The following is a 13,951-nucleotide window of genomic DNA, read 5'->3' as shown; positions in this document are numbered from 1 at the left end:
TACACAGTGGACAGTAACCGTGTGCACACACCCCTCACATACACAGTGGACAGTAACCGTGTGCACACACCCCTCACATACACAGTGGACAGTAAAGTAAATCTTCAAAAAAAAAAAAAAAGAGAATTCGAGTCTTACTGCTTTCATCGTATTCATTTTTAAACAGATGAAGATGAAGATGGTGATAGGATTACAGTAAGAAGCGATGAAGAGATGAAGGCAATGCTGTCCTACGTAAGTGTGCTGCATATGAGGGCTGTTTCAAAAAATGCCTCTCTGTGTGTGTGTGTGTGTGTGTGTGTGTGTGTGTGTGTGTGTGTGTGTATGTATGCACACACGTGCATGTGGTTCAGATGACATCTTGCAGGAGTTGTTTCTCTCCTGCCACCATGTGAGTTGTGGGGATGCAGCTCAGGCGTCAGGCCTGGCGGTAAGTGCTCCTAGCCGGTGAGCCATCTCATCAGCTAGCAAACAAGGACTATTTTTAAAGACTGTTAATGTAATTGAGGATGCTGTTTCTTGGGCACAGTGGAGATAGAAATGGAATCACAGTTGCCACAGCATTTTTCTGTATAACAGATAAGGATTTCAAAGATTTCCTTATGTGAAAGTTAAGGGCATTATTTTCAAAAGACACTTACTGATCATATCATGAACATTAAGAATAATGCATCTTAATGACTTTTGCATTAGGTATGGTGCAGACTAAATGGACTATCAATTTCCTGTATTTTTTATGCAGTACTTAAAGTAACGGCTCATTAAAAATGAACCCCTGGGCTCTAAAAAATTTTTCAAAATCTACTTTTGACTGGAGATGTCTTTCACCCTTCCACACTACAGCTATAACATAGCTGCAGGCTTGTGGACGCAGGATTTAAAGATGTACTCCTGGTTGTTTTATGCACTTCTTGCACCTTAAAATGAACTCACCCACAGTGATCTGAGTGTGTGTGTTGGGAGCTTTCTTTGGTATCTCAACGTTCACTGAAATTTTGAATTAACAATTTGTCCTGAGACTAAAATAGGTGACAGAAACGGTACATTTCAAATGCTTCAGTACCAATTGAGAAACCTTCATAAACAACCGAGACATATAGCTTCTCTGAGCTCCAGTTTGAGCTTTTCTTCCAAGTTTTACTTTACCTTAGTAATCTGATTGGAAAACCTTTTCTGTGTTCTGGTGGCAAGCACCGCACTAGAGGGGAGCCATAGCTCTGCTGTGGGTCCCTGGCCTAAGGCAGATGGTTTAACCTTCAGTACCACAGTTGCCTCATCTGTCAGTGTGTGGTGGGTAATAGCACACATCCTTCCTATTGCTCAGGGTCGTGTAATGATCAAATGGGTGATAGATGTGAAACGCTGTCACATGCAAAGTATTGTTACAGTGGACACGACGGACAAGGCCAGACATCTGCTTTTCTAGGAGACTCTAATTGTAGCCAACAGTTAGGATGTATGTTTTGGAGAGCCCTTAACTTCAACCAGGATATTGTTTCATCGTAATGAAAACTGTAAACTGTCTGTGTGGGTTTCCGCCAATAGTTTTAATTTAGGGTAGGAGGAAAGAGAACAAGAGGGACGGCATGATTAACAGAGCATTGCATTCCTACCAGCCCAGAGTAGGAAAAGTCAATTTCCCATTGACTTCCCATTAACTTATGTGGGAGTCTTTGTGTACTGAGAATTTAGAGCTGAGATCATCGGTACGTGGAAGGCAGAGCGGGATTGTCTTTGCCAAGGCAGCATTGCTATTGATGGATTGGTTAACTCTCCTGAGAGCGTGACTCCTTTGTTTTTAGAGAACACATGCACATAGACACAGATGGGTTCTGGTTTTCTAACTTAGGTCTTTGGCGTTAAGCAGACCCCCATATAAGCAGAGTGGACTTCTCAGAAGACCTTACAAACTGTGCCTGGTGAAAGAGTTCTGAGTGTGACCCTCGTGACACTGCTCACCTTTCCATTTCTGAGTGACAGATGTGTAAACTCAGAGTTTGAAAGACTTTTTTTTTAAATTGATTTTTACTTATTTGTGTGTCTGTGTATAGGGGTGGCAAGTGTGTGTGTTCATATTCTGTGAGTGAGTGCAGGTGCACGTGGAAGTCAGAGGATGACCTTGGGTGTCAGTCTTTACTGTCTGCCTGTTTGAGTCGAGGCCTCTTTGATGTCAGCCACTGCACGTGTCAGGCTAGCTGGCTTTTGGGCTTCTGAGCAGTCTGCTGTCTCTGACCTCCATCCTCCATGCTGGTGGAGCTCTAGGATCATGGGCACAGCGACCACACCTAGCTTCACATGGATTCTGGAGAAGCCCTTATCCTTTCATGGCAGCAGCTTCCCCACTGGGCCGTCTCCTCAGCCCTTAAATAGTGACTCACTCTATGGTAGATACAAGTCCGAGATTAAACCTGGCTGCTCATATTTCTTAAGCATGTGGCCCATCGCTGAGCCACCCTTTGTCCCCTCATCTCTGTTTGGTAAATGGTTGAGAGACATCCCAAGGCCTTAAAGCTATATTGAAAGTTCAGAACTGGAGGCCGTGAAGACAGATGGCTCAGTAGGGAAGCTACTGCTCCTGCCAAGGACCCGAATTTAATTCTCATCACTACTTTGGGTGGCTCACAATTGCCTATAACTATAGTCCAAGGAGATTTGACCCTCCTTCTGGTCTGTGGGTACCCACATGCACAAACCCCCACACAGACATGCGCATAACTGAAAGTAAATTTTAAAAAGAAAGAAAATACAGATTTTAAGTTTGGCCTTTAATCTCACTGTTTTCCTGGTTGCCACTGGAAACTCCTGCTGGGAACTGTGTAAAGGGCATCATGGAATTCGAATGATTTGTTTATGCAATATCTTACTTGTGCTCTCTGCACCATACATTCCTAATAAATTATTCTTGTTTGTTTGTTTTGTTTTTTTGAGACAGTGTTTCTCTCTGTAGCCTTGACTGTCCTGGGACTTGCTCTGTAGACCAGGCTGGCCTTCAGATCTGCCTGCCTCTGCCTCTTGAGTCATGGGATGAAAGCTGTGAGCCACCACTGCCCCCAGCTTTATGCATGTTTTTTAATTGTAGTACTTAGTCAATTTTAGTTGTAGAAACATGTTAGTCATGACCTGTTGTCATACAACATAACCTTGTAAGACATGTCCTTAAACATAGTCCCTGAGATTTTTTTGAGAGATATCTCTTGGTCTGAAAATAGCACAGTTGCATAATTGGCTATCCTTTTAGTCTGTCTTCATTCTTTTGTTTTGGTTTTTCAAGACAGGGTTTCTCTGTATAGCCCTGGCTGTCCTGGAACTCACTTTGTAGACCAGGCTGGCCTTGAACTCAGAAATCCGCCTGCCTCTGCCCCCAAGTGCTGGGATTAAAGGCGTGTGCGACCACGCCCGGCATCTGTCTCCATTCTTATGGCTGGAAGTTCCTCTGGGCCCAGCTTAGTCATAGAGAACCGTGTGGATCAAACTCCACAGTCGCGTTCATCACTAGTCTTCAGGAGCACCGGTTGGATACTAGGATTTTGCATTGGTATTTATTTATTGATATTTTAAATATCTTATTAAATTTTATTTTCCTTTCTTTTCTTTTTAAAAATACAAGCCAATTGCAGTTGGTTTCCACTCCCTCCCTCCACTTCTCCCAGTCCCTCCTTTCCCTCCCAGATCCACTGCTCCTCCATTTCCCTTTCAGAAAAGAACAAGCCTCCCAGGGAGAGCAGCTAAGCACAGTATACGAAGATACAGTAAGATAGGTACAAACCCTCACATCAAGGCTGGGTGAGTGAGGCAATCCAATAGGAGGAAAAGCATCTCAAAAGCAGATGAAAAAGTCAGAGACAGCCCCATCCCCACTGTTAGGAGTGCCAAAGAAAACACCAGGCTAACAACCATAACATCTCTGCAGAAGACCTAGGTCAGACTCATGCAGTCTCCGTGAGGCCCGAGGAGCTCTGCTTGGTTGATTCTGTGGTCTGTGTTCTCCTGGTGTTCTTGACACCTCTGGTTCCTACAGTTCTTTTCCCTCTTCTTCCGGGTTTCCCTGAGCTCCAAGGGGAGGGGCTCGATGGAGATTTTTAGCATTAAGTACTTACATAAAAAAAAAAAAAATGGAGCAATCTTGTACTAGAAAACATACCTGAAAGCTCTAGAAGAAAAAAAAGTACGGGCACTGAGGTGGCTTGTATATGCTTGGCTCAGGGAGTGGCACTATTTGGAGGTGTGGTCTTGGAGTAGGTGTGGCTTTGGAGGAAGTGTGTCACTGTGGGGGTAGACTTTGAAGTTGTCTTGGTTGTGGTATCTCTTCACAGCAGTAAAACCCTAACTAAGACACATACCCAAGATGAGAGAGAAGATGGCTGGAAATAATCAAACTTGGGGCTGGGATCAATAAAATAAAAACAAAGAGAAAATTACAAAGAATAAGTGAAACAAAGAGTTGTTTCTTTGAGAAAATCAACAGGATAGACAAACCATTATTCAAACTAAAAGGGAGAGAGAATAGCTAAGTTAACAAAATCAGACACCAAAAGGAGGACATGATAGATACCCAGGAAGTCCAAAGAGTCAGGATGCCATACTTTCAAACCTTTACTTTACAAAATTGGGAAAGCTAAAAAGAAATGGATAATTTTCTCGGTATTTTTTAAATTCAAATTGATGTTCTGGGTGTGGTAGCTCATGCCTTTAATCCTAGCACACAGGGCAGGGCAGATGTCTGTGAGTTTGATGCTAGCCTGGTCTATGTAGTGAGTTCTAGTCCAGCTCGAGCTACACAGTGAGACCGGTTCTCAAAAATAAACAAATAATTAAAAAATAAATTCAACTTGGCTTTGAAAAGGATTTCTCGCAGAGTGTGGCGGCATAGGGACGTCCTGCTAGAGGACTGCTGTAGTTTTATGGTAAGAACGAGATACAGCAGCTTCGGCTTTCCTAGGGAACTGGGTAAAATCATGGTCACTGTGAGGCATCTGAAGGAGCTGAAGTGGAGATGCTTCACCTCTGTCCTTTAATCATTTTCTTCTACTGATGACAAAATGAAGAGAGCCAAAACTGCGACATTGGTGTCAAAGCTTGCTGAATCATCCCCCTCCCCCCAAATTGGGTACAAGGATTTTCTGGCTTTGGGCCAACACAAATCTAAGTTTTTAACCAGTAATTTAAATAGATTTTTGTATTAGACCTGAAAATGTTGGCTTTTTAATTGAAAACTTATCAATTATTTAAATCGCTAGCAGCTCGAGGTTGTTAATTTTATGAGTGCTGTAATAATGTCATACAGTGGTTTTTTGATACATGTGAGGTGGAGCCTATCTTGAGGCTGAGGGCGCGTCCTGGCAGCTGGCTGTGTGTTGCTAACTAACCAGCAACAAGCCGAAGGCTGCCGTCGCACATCAGGACCATTTCCTAGCAGTTATTTAGTAGTTGTATTCTTTTCTCCATTCGATATATTTTTAAGAGATAATGAGAAGAAAACAAAGCTATAATAAATTGTCTTTTAAGAAAATGTAAAGTAATTTGGTCTCCAAGGAGATATTTAATGTATTGAGAGACTTCAGCAGCCAAGTGTTATTACAGCAGCATGGTGATAGCTCTCTGCATTTTGTTATGAGTTTGTGTTAATCAACAATCTGTTTTTATAGCGTAGTTTCCTGTAAGTTATTCTACTAGAATATTCCACTTCTGGGATCATGGCTTCTCCTCTGACACTATTGTATCTTTTTAATTCCTCCATAAAGTATTTTTTTAATTAGAATTTGAAATGCTTTATTAGAAAAGTATACAACCTACATATTCTGAAAACTAAATACCTGATCATTGCGAATTATTTAAAGGCCCCTGTTAAATATTCCCTTAATGTAGTTTAAATTTTGTTGTTTTTCTTATTTTCCCATCTTATATTTTAGAGAGATTAAAAATAGATGAGTGTTGTTCTCCTGTAGTCTGTTGTATTGCAGTGTGGCAGTGCCATGGAGGGTCTTTGGTGAAGGGCTTGTAACGCTAACCCCTTCCTTTGGGTGGCCTTTCACTGAGAACACAACAGCCCACTGTACTGCTGTGACAGATTGATATTTAGTTCTGCTTGGTCCTGTGTCTAGCAAAGGACGTCTGTGCATCAGATTCCCGAACTCCTCCTAGGCTTGTGTGAGTGGAGCAGAGCACTGACAAGAATAAGTCTCCCTTTCTCCCATTCTCTCTCTCTTATTCCCCACATTGCCAGAAGCGTACAGGACGAGCTTTGTTGTAGTGCTTCCCATTATTGCAGAGACCTTTGTTTCCATGGAGTGTAAGTATTCCCTTTGGTATACTTGACCACCGTGTACCTTGTTAGACAGTGGGTACCGTCAGGGGGAGCACTCTTTGACCTTTGGAGCACCATGTAAATTGGGCTATAATTATCTTTACCCTGGTCTTCGTAACTTGGAGACTGCCTCTAAAATCGTGTTAACTTGAGTAGAGCAGGAGGGCACCTCAGAGGTCTCGTGTGTGCCTTCCTTTCACAGGTAAACACATGAGCCTTTGACTTCAGCTTCAGAAATGTGTTAGGGGCACAGATTTGGACCAAGGTGGCCTGGACAGCGACCCCCTGGCCGCCGTCTGTTTCAAGTGTGTGTTGTGTTCTGGTAGCTAGTAAGTTTTACTGAGAAAAATTTGTACATACTACTTTCTTTTCTTGATTATTTTTAACTACATTGTTTATGCAGATTATGGTCTTCTGAAAATTGAAAATTCTTGGCCAACTTTTACCACAAAATATGCTGTCCATTTGGGTATTTTACGTTTAACAAGTAAACCAAAAGTAGTTTTGTTTTCTCATCCTATTCAAGATACACACACACACACACACACACACACACACACACACACACACATTGGTGAGAAAATAAGAAGAATAAAACTTATTTTCAGAGCTAGATCATCTTACTTTTTCTTTCTGTATTATCAAGGACATTTGGGGGGGTTTCTTGAAATAGAGATGAAAATGTTGTAGCCTCTTGTTTTTGCCTACCTTGTGACATAGCTGGGGCATGTCTGGCATCAAAAGGGGATTTGTATGCAGCTTTGAAAGAAAGGGAAACACAGGCAGGCTCAGCCTCCAAAACTCTGGATCTCCGTTACAGCTTGAGTCCCCAGCATTTTGACATTGGTATGGCTTGTTCATACTTGGTCTCTGTGGAGAATGTGAGGAGCATATTTATAAGGGAATGAATGTCCCACTTGGCCTGCTGTCTCCATGGCCAGGTAGTCTTGTTATATCGAGGTGGACTGCCTAAGTAACAGTTTAGACCCACCTCTTCAGAGAGGAAAGCAGAAGTTTGAGGTGGCAAGTGAGAGGTTAGTGTGGACAATGCCCACGCTCATCTCGACGAGACTCAGGCTTCTGCTGAGAACACTTGAACATATTGGACCCATTGCTTTGCTAATGGAAATTTCTACTACCAGGGCACACTGCATTAGCTAAGTTGAATCTCACCTGCTGTTGGCTTCTCATACTTCTATTAAGACCATCTGGACTTCCTAAAGTCCTTTATAATTTTGCTAGCCAAACAAATGGTATCATTACTAAATGTGGTCAACTTGCTGTTAAGTTCCAAAACATTACTGGGTACGTGTGTGCAGTGGCATTAGCCTGGAAGTGGACTTAGATTGTTCTCTGTTGGTCTTTTCACCGAAAACCTGTGGTTTTCTTTCTCCTTATCGTCTCAGACCATGACCACCTATGCACCCTTGTCATAGAGTAAGTTAGGAAGGAAGAGTCTCCTTGACACAGAGCTGTGAGTTGTTAGGGAACCAGGGGACCTGGCATTGTTTTACCAGAGGTTCACACCAGGCTACGTAGCACCTATCATTTCAGGAACTCCAAGGATTCCCTAAAGGTCTTTGTCTGTTGGAAGGTGTGTGAAGAAGAGATCAGGAAATGGCCCTGTTGTACTGAATACTGAAGAAGGCCATCCAGCTTTTGCCCATGAGGAAGTTAGGAACAAGGTTCAGGGAAACCGCTTACTGATGACATCCCGACCTCATGGCTCTCCATTTCCTTCCTGGAAGCAACTGCTTGGTGTTTGCATAGGTGTTGTGTGTAGGCACCATCCAGTAGTTCATGAAGGATATGGAAATCCAAGGGTTTCATTCTTTTACCAGAGGTTCACATCAGGCTACATACATAGCACATATCATCTCAGGAATTCCAAGGATTCCGTAAAGCCCACAGAGAGCCCAAGTGACTAAACCTGCTATGAAAGAATAAATAGTTGAGGCATGGCTCCTGCCCTCGATGAGCTTCTGGAAGAACACACCACACAGTCTTGTGTGTACCTCTTACTCAGGGTGTTATTGTGATGCTGTAGGGATGAGGACAAGGGAGGGTTGCTGACACCTCCGGGAGACAGAGCTAACCTGGCTCTGTAGTGGGCCGAGCTGTTGAGCAGTCTTATTCAGAGTTTTCTGTGTCGCCTGCTGTCAGAAACATTGTTTTTCTGGGTTCAGTTGCTTAATGGTAAGAGGTTCATAGTGCTGTGTCTTTTTTTTTTCCCTAAGTACTTTATAGAAGGTTTCCTACGTACCTTTTTTTTTTTTTTTTTTTTTAATTTTGATCTTCCTAGTGACTTTATGGTGAGTGAGGCAGGTAATCTCCCCATTATTACAATAGACTATTGGGGCACAAGCCTGTGTGCCTTTCCTTAGGCCACAACTAGTAAACATGGCTGCAGCCAAAGCTTACTTGTTCTGTGATTCACTCACTCATTCACCTACTCAGCTAGATTCCAAGAGCCGGGATATTCTGGGTGATACCACACTGACCAAGTAGCATGCAGGAGGTGTGCACGGTGATGTGCAATCCAGGTCCTCCCCTCCTCTCAAGACACATATACTTAGCTTCCATGCTGCTGGGCAGCAGCGGAGAGAAACCCAGATTAGGACAGTAAAGCCAACCCTTACCAGGCAGAATGACAAGTGATAAATGCTGGGGCATAGGGTGCCTGTGAACACGGAAAAGCACTGAATTCATCTTTGAGGACAGTGGAGGCTTCCGGAAGAACTTGATGTCCTGGTGGAGTGGACAGGGCCCATGGGACTGGGAAGGGTGTTCTGGGCAGAGGAGCGTTAGAGGCAGAAGACTGAACGCCTGGGGAATCCAGGGGAAGCTGCTTGTGATTCAGCCTGTAGGGCTAACAGAAGGAGGAGGCTGTGTGGGAGAAGAGCTCTAACACATAGACATGGTGTGGGCTGTTTCAGACCAAAGACAGAGGTGGCTGCAGGTGTAAGAGATCAGGAGATCAGGGAGAGGCAGATGTGTGAACCCAGGTGGGCAGTATGGGAAGGGAGGTGGCCAGGGCCAGTCCAAGCCATCTGTTAGAGCACAGCATGGCTTGGTAAACCCAGGTGGCAGAAAACCAGACTGGAGTCTGAGGGAGGATAGAGAGGCAGGAAATGCAGTTTTGGATTGTAGCATGGGAGTCAACCAACTAGATATGCTCCAAATCTGAGAGAGACATCTAGGCTTTGTGACTCGGCAGGCTCCAGTTAGTCTCTATGACTCCTCTGGTGATGGAGACCTGGGAAGTAGGGCAGGGGATACACAGTGAGAAGGGAGGGTGAATAAGTAGCCATAGGGGCCTTACCTCCATTAGGGGCTCATTCACAGGAACTAGAATGAGGCTAGCTGAGGATGGGGGTGCCGGGTAGGGGGATGTCGGAGTAGACATCCCCAGAGGCCATCAGTGCAGAGGGCTTTGTGCCCTTTCCTCAGCCAGAGAAGATGGCTGAGCTCACACGCTGTGGGAGCAATGAATGCAGAAGCCAGGGCTTTCTGCTAGCTCAGCAGTCTGCTTGGTGATTCTGTCTGTTTAGTTAAAGGTTTGGTGGATATGCTACCCACCTACTTTTTAATTCTTAAATAGTAAGCACGTGTTTCATGTTTTAAGCATTGTACTAGAATAAAAACTTTTTTTATTGTTCACTAATAACCTATGCTTGTTGGTAAGCCATTTGTCTCACCTATTAAACAGTTGATTAGGGTAGATGTATGGGAAATTAGAAAAATGTATGAAGTATTCAGTATTGAGTCCAACATGTACAGGCATTTGTGGGGCTGAGGGTTGTCCCCCTTCATAGAGAATCTAAGGCTTGTAATATTAAACTGTGTTGTTTTGAATTCAGGTTGTTGATTTTCTTTTTTAATATCATAGATTTCCATTAAAATTTGAGTTATTGATTGAATTATGCTGTTATAATTAGAATTGGGTTCATAACAAATAGGGACACTGCTTGATAAACTTGCAAGCACAGGAAGCAATTGTACTTGTTGTCCTTTGCTGAATCTGGCCTTCCTTTGGAGATTAATTGTATTTTTGGATAACTACACTAAACTCTGCCACATTCTTATTAAAACTGTTAAGGGCTTTAAAGAACATCTCAGAGAGACTCTGAACCCGATCCAAGCCTGGTGCTAGAGATTCCATTAGCTATCGTAAAACTGATTAATCTTTTACCTGGTTAGCATATTGATTATTGCTGCAATTACTGCTTGTAATGGATTATGGGAGGGACAGCTGAAGCAAGCGCACTAACTGCTGCCTGTGGGGTTCATTTGGGCACCTGTTCTGTAGTTTCTGTATGTAAGTCCTTCACTCGTGCTGCTGCTGTTTAGCTGGGATTTCACAGTAACCTGGGTGATACGGCAAACATTCTCACTCTCCTTTGGAAGCCACAATGCCTGAGGAGGTTGGGTGACTTTCTGAGGGCTGTGCACAGTAGTGACTGGTAGAATCAGGGTCCAGCCCCATTTTAGTCAGTACACAGTTCACAAACACCTACTGTGTGTAGATCATATGTTGAAGTAAACATAGCCAACACGTGGTAGATGACCACACTGTGACTTTTCTGTTCAACTCATGTTAGCTGTCTTGGTGTCTGAGGTCTAGTCTTCTCTGTTAGGACTTGCTTTTTTCTTTTTGTTTTGGTCAAGCCAGAGACTTGTCTCTGCCATCACTGACGATTTTATTACTATTTAGAACAAAATGAGAGAGAATAAATGAGGAGGAGGATGCAAAGACAGAGGGCCAGACTTCATTAAAACCAGTGGTTTAGTTGTGGTCTTTGCTATTTCTCTGTGAGGCTTACAGCACTCCTCTGGCTGGACTCCATCTTACATCTCAGCAGAGTGAGATACAGCAAGGCAAGGCAGCATTACCCCACTGGTGCCATGGGTCAGGAGACAGCCAGTGTGAGGTTCCCAGGGATGGGCCCTCCAGCCCTCAAGCGCCTTTATCATTCACCTGGGCAGCAACAGACCTAACAGCCTGGCAGCCTCATAGCCTGGTGAGAGTGCTCTGTGCCAATGTCCTGCACATGCCCTGAGTTTTTCCCTTGCCTGTAGGGAGTGCTACATAGGCAGCAGTGGCCCACGAGCTCACAGTGGGTTCACACCATGGGCTTGGTTGCTACCCAGTTCTGTGTGTTTGTCCATCTCTAGCCTAATATGTCAGCAGGGGAAAGGCACTTGGGTTTGAGAGAGCTGTAAGAAAGTAAAAGTAAAGCCTAATTAACTGTTTGAAAGGAAAGTCTTAATCAGCACAGTGTGTATCACTGCAGCGGGACTCTGTTAATCATAGTACGGAGAGCTGGGTATACATTGCCTAAATTTTTCACAGTGGTTACAAACATATATGCAGTTTTCCAGTTGATTTGGCACAGTGCTAAGATGAAAGTGAAAGCCTTTTTTATTTATTTTGGGGGGTAAATAAATAAAGCTGGAAAACAGGTCAATTTCATGCATGCAAGGTTTTATAGTAGGGAAAGGCACTGCACCTGTTCTGACCCTCACACTCGAGGTTATTTGTTCTCAGACTCGACCCCAAGCGCCCGTTTCAGACCATTCTATAATTAGTTTGTTAGATAAAGCATAAGGATATTTTTTTCCCTGATTTCTAGGACCATAGCAAAGTAGAAACCTACTGTACATAGCAGTTAATTAAAGAAAAGCAGTAACTATGGGCATGGCCACAGCGCTGTCTTGTATCAGTATAAAAAGGCAGGGATTTCTTTGACAGCCACTGATTGGAAAGTTGCTTGCAGCCCTCCAGAAGCAAGGGTACATGCTGTGGATCAATAACCGGCAAATTTCCCATTAAAAAGAATACCTGAGCAATGTTCCAAATAGCCACTGGCATCTTAATTTTCCACGGAAACCTCAAGTACTTGTGTGCCTGCCGAGGACAAGTCATTTTCGGACAATTTTTCCAGACTACTTGTTAACAGTTATTGCTGTCCCGAAAGGTTGACAGCCGACATGATTGATATTTCACTTACCTGTCGTCACCGTGTGAGTAATGGCAAGCGCACTGTACTTCTCGGCTTTTCGGGAGCAGCCTCTGTGGCCCTAGTGTATTCCAGCATGATTTGCACATTTTTCCGCTGTGCATATTTAAGTTTTTAGGTCCTTAGAAAGAGAGAATTGCTTTCCTTTACAGTTTGGAAGCCATTGCAGGAGGGCTGTGTGCATCTTGGTCATCAGCCAGCTGTCCCTCCTGCCCCTGCCCCCACGGTCACCTTCACCTTCCTTGCTTGCAGTGCAGAGCAGAAAGCCTTGGCTTTCTCAGCTTCTGATCTTCACAGTGATGCAGAATATTCAGACCTTTGCATATTTTGGAGGAAAAAGATTGATTCTAAAATAACCTTAATGTATATAACACCAATAAAAAGATTCCAGTTTTTTAAATTTATTTTTATTTTATGTTCATTGCTATTTTGTCAGGTCCCCTGGAAGTAGAATTACAAATGGTTGTTAGCTGCCATGTGGGTGCTGGGAATTGAACAGAGTCATCTTGAAGAGCATCCCTTGGAAAAGCAGTCAGTGCTCTTAACGGCAAAGTCAGTTCTCCAGCCCCAAGATAGAAGGGTTTTTTAGAATGTTAGTAAAAATCAAATTTCAGGAATTTCCTGAAAATGTCGTAGTTAAGTGGTATGTGCATATTTAAATAGAAAAACAACAAAAATGAGAAAGGGAGAGAGAGAGTCCTGCTTTTGATAAGCCCTTAAAGCACAAAGTCAGGGCGGGAGAGATGGCTCAAGTGGTTACGAATACTGACTGCCTTTCCAGGGAACTGGGGTTTGATTCCCAGCACCCACACAGTGACTCACAACCATCTGTAATGCCAGATCTTTTTCTGGTCTCTGCAGGTACCAGGCATGCTAGTGGTAGATATATGCAGGCATACACATAAATACCCATACACATAAAAAAAAAAAAAAAAAAACAATTTTAAGCCTAGTCAGTGGTTTTCATTGTAGGTATTTTTCTTCATGAACATTATTTTCTTATTTGTTCAGCTTAAAGAAGTATAAAAAGGTACAGAAGCCATCTCCACATATAGGCAGATAGGTGGAACAGGCAGTGTTCCAGGAAAAAGTGTGCTTAGTATTTTGGGCTTATTTTATGAGGGACAGCGAGCTGTTGTTTTACTCAAGACCTTATGCTTTATGTGCCTAGAATTTACAGTAAGTTTTGATCCATCTTAAAGTGTGCCTACAGCCAAATTACGAATCAGAAGTAGACTTGTTAGGAGACTGTTTAACATGGGAGTTCTGTTGTCCTTGGTTGAGTACTATGTTGTTCACTGGTCCCAGCAGTCTCTTCAACTTCAGTCCTATTATCTCTGTGCTTCATACACACATGTGCGTGTTTGATTGACTGACACGTGAATTCAAGCCAAATATTGAGCCTATTCATTTTGCTTTACAAATTTCAGAGGAAAAGCACAAGAAGCAATTTGAGTAATTTCTATAAAATGCTTTTTGTATGATTTAAAATATATATCATTTTAAAGTATGTTAAATACTAACATGGGGTCTTAGTTAATACTGTTAGTCTTAAAGATAAATGGTGGTATGGACGATAACCCCCTACTAGACTTCCAAATCTTGAATACATTCACTGTAGCAATTT

At 43.0% G+C, this 13,951-nt stretch overlaps 1 protein-coding gene across 3 annotated transcripts in view; it reads left to right on the top strand.

Moving 5' to 3' along the window:
- Window positions 1-13,951, top strand: part of Map2k5 (mitogen-activated protein kinase kinase 5) — a 219,138-nt gene that overhangs the window by 20,182 nt on the left and 185,005 nt on the right. For 2 of the 3 annotated variants that reach the window (XM_029481665.1, XM_021172645.1), the window contains exon 3: window positions 167-234. The exons of the other annotated variant lie outside the window; for it this stretch is intronic. In XM_029481665.1, the coding sequence (XP_029337525.1) occupies window positions 167-234 (68 nt within the window). The remainder of the gene's footprint in view (window positions 1-166; window positions 235-13,951) is intronic. 3 annotated transcript variants of the gene reach the window in all.

This window comes from Mus caroli, chromosome 9 (assembly GCF_900094665.2).
Source record: "Mus caroli chromosome 9, CAROLI_EIJ_v1.1, whole genome shotgun sequence".
Lineage (NCBI taxonomy): Eukaryota > Metazoa > Chordata > Mammalia > Rodentia > Muridae > Mus > Mus caroli.
This window is presented reverse-complemented; position numbering and strand designations above follow the sequence as displayed.